At 32.0% G+C, this 9,406-nt stretch overlaps 1 protein-coding gene across 1 annotated transcript; it reads left to right on the forward strand.

The window, feature by feature from the left end:
* The first annotated feature begins 4,321 nt into the window (after window positions 1–4,321).
* LOC111370117 (S-linalool synthase-like) lies at window positions 4,322–9,389 on the forward strand. Its single transcript, XM_022991821.1, has 8 exons — window positions 4,322–4,744; window positions 5,112–5,304; window positions 5,786–6,015; window positions 6,310–6,433; window positions 8,152–8,166; window positions 8,831–8,919; window positions 9,002–9,228; window positions 9,384–9,389. The coding sequence occupies exons 1-8, from the start codon at window positions 4,423–4,425 to the stop codon at window positions 9,387–9,389; spliced, it is 1,206 nt and encodes a 401-aa protein (XP_022847589.1). The 5' UTR covers window positions 4,322–4,422.
* Window positions 9,390–9,406: the final 17 nt, after the last annotated feature.

Consider the following 9,406-nt stretch of genomic DNA (forward strand, 5'->3'; position numbering starts at 1 on the left):
TTTTTTTTTTTTTTTCCAAATGACTTTTGAGTATCTGAAACTCCTAAAACTCCAATGGTCGAAACCAAAATGTAACTCCAAAAACTGCAATGGTTAATGCAGAAAACTGAGGGTCAGATTCAGTCTATATAATTCACTCAATTTCCAGCAGTTCAAACACTGAAATTTTCGTCTGCAATTTCCATTCCTTTTTTCTGTTTTGTTTCGTCTCATTCCAGTAAAGTGATATTGTTCGAACACTCGCCCAGTTCGTCGGAGTAAAATCGCGGTGCTCGAATTCTACTGATTACCGTTGTATCCTGGGAGACAGGCGTTCGAACTAAACCTCTAGCACCACGGTAAGGGGGCGAATTTGTCTTAAGGAAATTGTGTTTATACAGGCCTCAGGTTGAAATTATATCTGCTATTTATTTAGTTTGCAATTTTGCAGATTTATTTATTTAATTTGCAACATACTTGAAATTTATGTTAGAAACAGATAAATAAAATAAACTATTTTTTCTAATTCGTTATGTGTGAAAATAAATTTCACATATACGGTATTTCTATTTATAAGTAAAAAAAAAAAATTGGTGTTATTTTAGTTAGTGTATGAATAAAAACACTTCGTGCAAATACGGTGAGCTTCGCCTGCAAATACAGTAAGCTGTCATATACGGTGAGTCACACTGTCAAATACGGTGAGTTGCACTACCATATACGGTAAACAATTGCCAAATACGGTAAGTGTGAATCCAATGTCTAAAACACAAATACGGTATATGAGAACCCGATTCCACTCCATACACTATCGATTAAATATAATAACACTCCTCTCCTCTCCTCTCCTTCCCTCTCCTCGCGCAATGAACAATTGGTTTTGCTGAGATTTTAAATGCACAATCGGAATACGATTGTGGGAGAAAAAATAAAGGAAAAAAAATATGGAAAGACAAGAATGCCTTTCACTTAAAAAAATTAAAAAATTAAAAAATTAAAATAAAAATTGACTACACGAATTCACTTAACGGATTAGTTGGACGGAATTAGACGGAAAGAACATTTTGCACAATCAATGGCGTAATTAAAGGTGAAAATGTCAAAAATTGAAAGGTATGAACACTTTGTCCAATAATAGTAAAAAAATATGGATATTATATGCTAATTACCCTTTGATGAATATATATCCAAAGAAGAGTACCTGTGGATATTAAAAGAACTTAGAATTTTTAATTTTATTTTATTATTATTTTTTTTTATCAATTACACATTAAGTCCTACTTGATACAGAAATTTTAAACCTTATTTTTCTTCAAATTCACTTTCAACCATATGTTCTTTCAACAAAATAATTTTATACGCGGATACATAATTTTTTCTACTTTTTAACTACACATTATGTAGAAAATCTCTTAACAAAACACTCATTCTAAAAAATAAAAAATAAACAAAAATCTACATTAATCATTTCTAAATAAATATTCTTTTCATGTTCGTACTTGTCTATTTCAATGATGAGCAATCACTACTAAAAAACAGTGTTTCAAACACGAATTTTCCGTTCCTAAATTTTCAATATTCGTTGCTAATAATCTTCACCAACGGAATATTTGCAACCACAAATCCGTTGATAATTTGAGGGTCACTGATAGTTACTAACGGATCATGCCGTAAGTAAAGAGTAAACATTTTACCAACAAATTTTCCGTAGGTAAAGTGTGAATCTTTTACCAACGAAATTTTTGTTGGTAAAAGTCTTAACCAATACCAACCAACTTTCCATTGGTAAATGTCTACCATTATAATTGGTAAAAATCAATGTTGTAAATAATCGTATGATAAAAAAGTTATTTATTTATTTTTTATTGTTGTTGTTGTTGTTATTATTATTATTATTATTTATTTAATAATTATAATATTTTTTTTATTTTTAGCCAACTAAATTGAATGGCCAAAATATTGTTTAACTCCTTATTGGATCACAAATTTATAGAGGGTAACTACAAAAATATGTTGTAAACTTCCGATGTGGGGTAAGTAAATTATTTTTACCAACGGAATATCCGTTGCTAAAAAATCAAAATGTTAAACGGTTATATTAAGCACGAAATATCTGTTGGTAAAGAAATATCATTTTGATTAATGGATAATTCGTTTCTAATTACCAACGGAATATCTGTAGGTAAAAGATCAAAATGTTAAGCGGTTATATTAGACACGAAATATCCGTTGGTAAAGAGATATCATCTTTACCAACGAAAAATTCGTTACTGATTATTGTAGCTAAAAGTGAATTACTTTTACCAACGGATAATCCGTTTCTAATTTCCAACGGATGCAATCCGTTGGTAATATTCAGTACATCACCTACGGAATATCCGTTGGAGGAAGATCCAAATGTTAAACGATTACATTAGGCACGGAATATTGGTTGGTAAAAAGATATCATCTTTATCAACGAAAAATCCGTTGCTAATTATCGTAGCAAAAAGTGAATTACTTTTACCAACGGATAATCCGTTTTTAATCACCAACGGATGCAATCCGTTGATAATTTTTCGTAGGCGAAAAGTTGTTTTTTAGTAGTGAATGCTAGGTGTACATAATTTTTTTCATAGAATTTTTACAGGTTAACACGTGGAGAATAATCATTTACCCTAGTCAAAAAACACAAAAATGGGCACCATACATCTATAAGGAGCCGAAAAACAATTTCCGTGTACAAGAGGAATTGTTTTGCGATGATAAGGGGATGTACCTGAAACAATATATGTTTTATTTTTCGCAACGTTTTTCTCACAGTTTGAAGACAAGTACAGCAATAAAGATAAAAGACGTGTAGTTTTCAGTGAGCATATTTTGTCCACAATGACGGAGAGAGAGAGACGGGGAATTAAATGCTTGTCTCTTAAAGGAAAATGAAAATTCCCATTTTTCATCTATTCTTTTTCGATACTGTACACTTTCTTGCGAGTCAAACATGAATTATAAATGTGTCTCTCTTGTAATTTTTGGACTTAAATCTTCTTAATTTACCTTAACTTAGAACGGGGACTTGACCTCCATAATAGTAAGCTTAGTTGTAACTAATCATAAAATAAAAAATGGATACTAATTTTCATCGGCTCAAGTCATGCTTCATGTTATCATGCACCTAGCTAGATGTTTGATAGGCTAGTGATCACTGTTTGAAATAGCGTCTGATGATTCCAACATCACACCATATTTCAATATCAAACTGTCCATCGAATCACCTCTTTCCTCATTGATATATCCAAAAGCATCCTCTATGTAATCTTAATTTGGGTAGAAAGACTTTAAAATTGTTTGCTTCTTGAGTTTTAGCACACACTTATAACCCATACAGTCAAATATAATAGATATTGAAATATATTGCTTTTAAAAATGAAATGGAATGCAGCTATTTTTTCGTAGTGAAGTGAACTGGGTCCAAAAATATTGGGCAGGCAAGTAACATGTTCTTGTTTCCCACGTATTCACAATAATTGAAAGGCCAAATATAAGAATTCCATTTTGGATTTTGATTTTGGAAAAATACAAATGAAAGTCGTATTGTCCTCTTTGAAAATCAAGAGAGGACAGACCCTTCAAAATCGCATCGGTGCTCAGTTGATATGACTTTTGAAAATTCAAAAGACGATATTAAAAAGTTGTTTTGAACATATTTGAATATTTTTTAAATATACTTCGTTTGATTAAAAAAGTTTTAGAGAAAACGAGCATAGTAATTCTATAAGAAGCATAAGCTCTATCTAACTGACAATAATTCTATTATTACTACATCATAGTATTAATAAAGACAAACTTATTGTCTAGGATTTGGTAATTAGAACTTGGATTCTTTTTTGAAATTAATACCGGCTCTAATAATTTAATCAACGCCAGAACTTACACTTAATTCTTCTCATAATTAGTCCCTGTTTGATTTTGCTAAAAATCATATTATTAGTAGATTTAATAAAAATTGATGAAATGTAATGGTTAAAAATTTGATAAAATTGTGATCTCATAAAATGTGTAGTAAAAACTGAATTTAGAATAAAAACGAATTTTTCAAAAAAGGAAGCAAGCAAGAAAGATTAAGCCCATCCTTTATTGTCATTATAAAGAGAATTTGAGAAAAATGATGTTTTGAATGATAATTTTTTGAAGAATGTGTGGTTAAAATATAGAGAAAAGTGTTGAGTTTTACATGCAAAATATTTTATTGTATAACTAAGTAATTGAAAATAAGTATAAGAAATAAAGAGTTTTACATTAAAGAGAGCCGGCCAATCGGGGAATAAATCTTCTCACGTAACTTTGGGCATTTGTCTTAACATTTGAAAAGCTAGTCTATAAATAGAATTGAGACCCTCCATGATATTGCTCATAAATTATCATCGTACATAGTTTTCAAAAATATCTGTTTAATTTGTTTCCATGGAGCCGTCGAAACCCTCAATTCAATCTCTAGTAAGTGAAATCAAGAAGGAGATTTTCTCAAATGATAATCTCCATGCATTTGTTTCCCCATCTGCCTATGATACTGCTTGGTTAGCCATGATTCCAGCCGATCCCAGTAAACAAAATTGTCCCATGTTCAAGAATTGCTTGAATTGGATACTCGAAAACCAGAAAGAAGAAGGGTTTTGGGGCGAAACAAACGAAGATGGTTTACCAACCATTGATACTCTCCCTGCGACTCTTGCCTGCATGGTTGCCCTTAAAACTTGGAATGTAGGCCAAGAAAATATAAGAAGAGGTACTTTATAAAGAATACAACACACGCATCTCGCTTGCAAACCATTTTACACCAATGATTCTTTAATTGCCGACCTCAAAATTGGAGTAATGATTACCAATTTAGGTAGTAGTGGGCCCATGATTCATTGTTCAATGAAACTGTGATGGAAACAATGAATCAAGTATCTCCACTCCAACCTAGAATGGTGACTATCACCACGGGTTATAAATATCATTATTCTAATATAAAAGTTTAAATTTGTTAGATAAAGTTACATGTATATCTTCTAAATATCATCAATACATTCATTATGTACGAACATGCATGCGAGTCACTCCATGCATATTCACTAATTTCATTTGAATACGTTTCTTTTGTTTACCAGGATTGATATTTGTTCATTCCAAAGTAGAGATACTTCTGAAAATAAATTATCAGAATCTTCCTCGGTGGTTTTTCATTGTTTTTCCGGCAATGATTGTACTTGCTCAGGCAGCTGGTCTAGAGCTCGATTTTCCTCAGGGATCAGAAGAAGTGATAATCGACATTTTCTTAAATCGGCAACAAATTCTTAAAATGTATGTACTTTTGTGGTGATATACATCCTAGGATCGTCTCTCCTACTTGGTAGTGATCTGTTCTTGATATTTTTTCACGTTTATTTTTTCCGATGGGTAGTTCTCTTGATCTTTTATTCAGCTTCCACTTCGATTTATTCAATCTCTTCAATATTTCTAAAATTGAGATGGGTAAATAACGAGGATGATAAATAGGTGACGACCTACTTGAGACATCCAGATACACCTAATGATTCCTATCTAGAACCACCGGCAGATTCAGCACCCGGCAAGCACCGATGGCTGCCTGTGCTAGTTTCGTAGGAATTTTCATTTTTCCCCCTTACGGCCGCCCATGATCACCTCTTATCCTCAATCTGCTAGTGTGTTGAGCAAACTTATCCAAGATAATATAAGTTTAATGCATGCATGCAATTAAAAACTTAATAATTAAGGTTTTTCTCTCTAAAAGCTTAATTAACGTGCATATATGGATTTACAGGGAAGAGCTTGTGGATGAATCGAGGTATTGTGATCTTCCTCTGTTGGCATACCTGGAGAGCTTGCCAATCACATGTAATGTCCATCAACAGGAAATTGTTAAGCATTTGAGCAATGATGGATCATTATTTCAGTCACCTTCTGCTACGGCTTTTGCGTTTATGGCCACGGGAAACATCCAATGTATCAGATATCTCGAGTCTCTCGTACAAAGTTGTCCTAATGGAGGAGGTATGACAGTATGATACGCACACGTGCACGTGTGCGTGTGTATATATATAGCCCTCATTTGGTTTAGCTAAATTTCATATTTTTAGTAATTTTTGATAAAAATTGATGAAGTTCGTGGTCGAAAAGTTTATAAAAGTTTTGAATCCCATGAAATGTCTGGTTGAAAATGTATTTTAGAAAATGGGGGCCAAAAATGAACTTAATTCCTAAGATCAACCATGAGCTAATTCGCCAATTAATTTGTGTACTTCGGGATATATGAATGGAACTAACCTATAAATCAAATGTATACAGTACCAGCAAAGTATCCTGTGGACGAAGAACTAATAAAGCTTTGCATGGTTGATCGTGTGCAAAGACTGGGGTTGACTGAGCATTTCAATGAAGAGATCGAGAAAATACTCGCAAAAATTTACAGGTTAGACAACTAATAATTTAATAATGTGTTTGATATGGTAGGTTAAGAAATACTGGATAGGATCAAGAAGTGAAAAAGTTGTCTCCTAAAGTTTGAGGTTGTAAAACGACGTGCCCCTATTTGATATTCAGATGTTAATTTAAGTTAAAGTTAACAATAAATTTTAACTACTTATTTTATGAGATTTACAACTTTTCAATACACATTTCATAACTTTTATCAAAATTTATTAAAAATCTGATTTTAATTCCATCAAATAGGGGCATAATTTCTTTTAAAATGAGTGAAGGTTAGTTGAAAGCGACAAAATGGAAACTTTCCCGATAACATACTAAATTAAGTCCATGTTTGAAAACATTATTTAAAAAATCTTTTTTCTACACATTCATTTTCAACCACACATTTACACCCAAAAAAAAAAAAAATTGTATGTAAACCCAAAATTTTTCCCTACTTTTTAACCACACACTCCCCTAAAAATTATTATTCAAAATATTATTTTCCCCAAAATAATAACTATCTTAAAGGGGCTAAGCTTGAATGTTAATATAATAGATAACGGAACTCATACTTGTAATGGACATAAAATATATTGTCCATCGATAATGTGACAACATTTGGTATTGTCACATAACTGGTGGGGTCTTAAATACCAATGTGATGGCAACATATGTGGACCATATATCTCTTGTGTACTATGGGCATGAGATCCGTTCCATAATGCAATATTATACTGTTTGTAATCATTTGTCTTAATCCCATTATGTGATTAAGCATGCATTTGAGCTTCTTCTTCTTCTTTTTTCCCTTTTTTGTACCAAAAATCTCATTTTCCATTCAAGATTTGCAGGACTCATGAAGAGTAATGCATGTCTTTACTCGTATGCCTATATTCCATTTTTAACTTTTCCTCATCCAAAATTTGCCGGAACCTATCCCAAAGTACCATTCTTTGGAGTGAAATCACATGTTGCCACATCACTGGTAGGGCCTAAAATACCGGTGATGTAGCAACACCGTGAGGAAAAGTCAAAAATGGAATAAATGTGTCTAACATTGATACATTACTCTTCATGGGTCCCCACGTGTTACTACATCATCGGTGGACAACATATGTCATGTGCACTATGGACAAGAGATCAGGAGCTCATTTGGTACAGATTAAAATATAATTTTAATCTAAATCAAAGTCAAACAATTAATATTAAACAAATCTTTCATGAGTCTCATAACTTTTCAACCACACATTTCAAAACTTCTATCATAATCTACTAAAAATTTAATTTTAATCTACACCAAACATCCTCCAGTTCTATAATGTAATATTATATTTTTTTAATGGTTCGGCTTAATCGTACAATGTGATTAAGCATGTATTTGAGCTTTTTGTTTTTTTTTCCTCATAAAATCTCATTTTCCGTTCAAGATTTGCAGGACCCATGAAGAGTAATGTATCAATGTTACACGCAAGCCCTTGTTTGGCCCCCATTTTCTTTTCTAGAAAATGGGTATAATAGTATTTTTTTGAAAAATGAGTAGTTGAAAAAGAAGAAATTTTTTTTGATTTATGTGTAATATTATTTTATGAAAGATTATATGATTGAAAATAGAAGAGAGAAAAATGGAATGTAATGTAATGAAATTTAACGAGGGCCACCATTTTTTACTTTTCTTCGTCCAAAATTTGCAGGTTCCCTATCTCAAACTACCACTCATAGGAGCGAAATGAATAGGTGTCGCTGAAATTAGTAGAGGTGTAAAGTTGTAATTGTGTTTGTCAGTTAATGGGTAAAATTAAAAAGCATGGTTACACCATTGAAATTGAAGAAGCCGTGAATTATTTAAATGGAATGCATTGTTTATAAATATACAAATCTGCTTCTTAATTTTACCCTTCAATTGACAAACACGATTACAACTTTATACCTCAACCCATTTCACCCACACCCTTCTAAAAAGAGTAATGCTATTTATTTTCACTAGGGTTACAACCTCAGTTTAGGTGGTGTTAGATGATATGTTAAATAAAATGTGACTATTATTTAATGTCACATTAACGCCACTTAGATTGAGATTATAATCCCAGTGGGCATACATAGCATTATTCGTTAAAAAAAAAATGAGAGTTTTAGCCGGAAATGCATTAATGTTTTTGGTCAATAATAGACATTTGATAAAGACAACTTAATTACAAGTAAACAAGAACTTGATTAACTATTCGTCGAGAAAATATACATGGCGCCTGTAACTTCTTGTCGGAAATGGAAATTACTGAAGAGGAAAAATAAACAGAGATCAAAATTATATAAAGCTCTATATTCTATTATATGTTTAACTGAAATGAAAATGTTGGCCTCCACCATTCAGGGATCAAAAGAAGCAAAAGGTAAAGCCAAGAAAAACAAACGTTCTATCACCCATAAAATTATACAAGGACTCGTTGTCTTTTCGGCTCTTCCGTATGCAAGGATATGAAGTAAATCCATGTAGACTTTCGAAATCGTTGCTCAATTTAGACATTTTATTGCTTTTAAATAGTGTACTGACTTAAATTTTGTATGTGTTTAGGGAGCTTCTGTTGGTTTCTAAATCATGCAGAAATTTTGAAGCATATGGAAGAAAACTATGAACAGTTCATTACAGTGATGTACAGTGTATACACAGCCTCAGATTTGTCATTTCCAGGAGAGTATGAATTAGAGGAAGCAAGAAAATTTGCCAAAAGAATGTTAGAAGAATCAATTAAAAGAAATAGGGATCATAATTTTGTATTATCCAAGGGATTTCAAAATATGGTAAATGACTTGTTTTCCCCTTCCCTCATAAAAAAATTAACAATTATAACTTATTAGAAATGATCTCTTACCCATGGTGAATAGAAGTTATCTTTCCATCAGCGGTCAAGCCTATATTTTTTGAAAATTCAATGTTGAATTGTAAAAAATTGAAGGCTTGACCGCTAACGTAACAACT

Source organism: Olea europaea, chromosome 21 (genome assembly GCF_002742605.1).
Source record: "Olea europaea var. sylvestris chromosome 21, O_europaea_v1, whole genome shotgun sequence".
Lineage (NCBI taxonomy): Eukaryota > Viridiplantae > Streptophyta > Magnoliopsida > Lamiales > Oleaceae > Olea > Olea europaea.

What these genes read in the sequence shown, in the direction of transcription:
- LOC111370117 (XM_022991821.1), top strand. Translation starts at nt 4,423, where the DNA reads ATGGAGCCGTCGAAACCCTCAATTCAATCTCTAGTAAGTGAAATCAAG. An exon ending in CGGCAACAAATTCTTAAAAT is followed by an intron (nt 5,305 to 5,785) that starts GTATGTACTTTT and finishes ATGGATTTACAG; the next exon opens with GGAAGAGCTTGTGGATGAAT. An exon ending in AGGATATGAAGTAAATCCAT is followed by an intron (nt 8,920 to 9,001) that starts GTAGACTTTCGA and finishes GTATGTGTTTAG; the next exon opens with GGAGCTTCTGTTGGTTTCTA.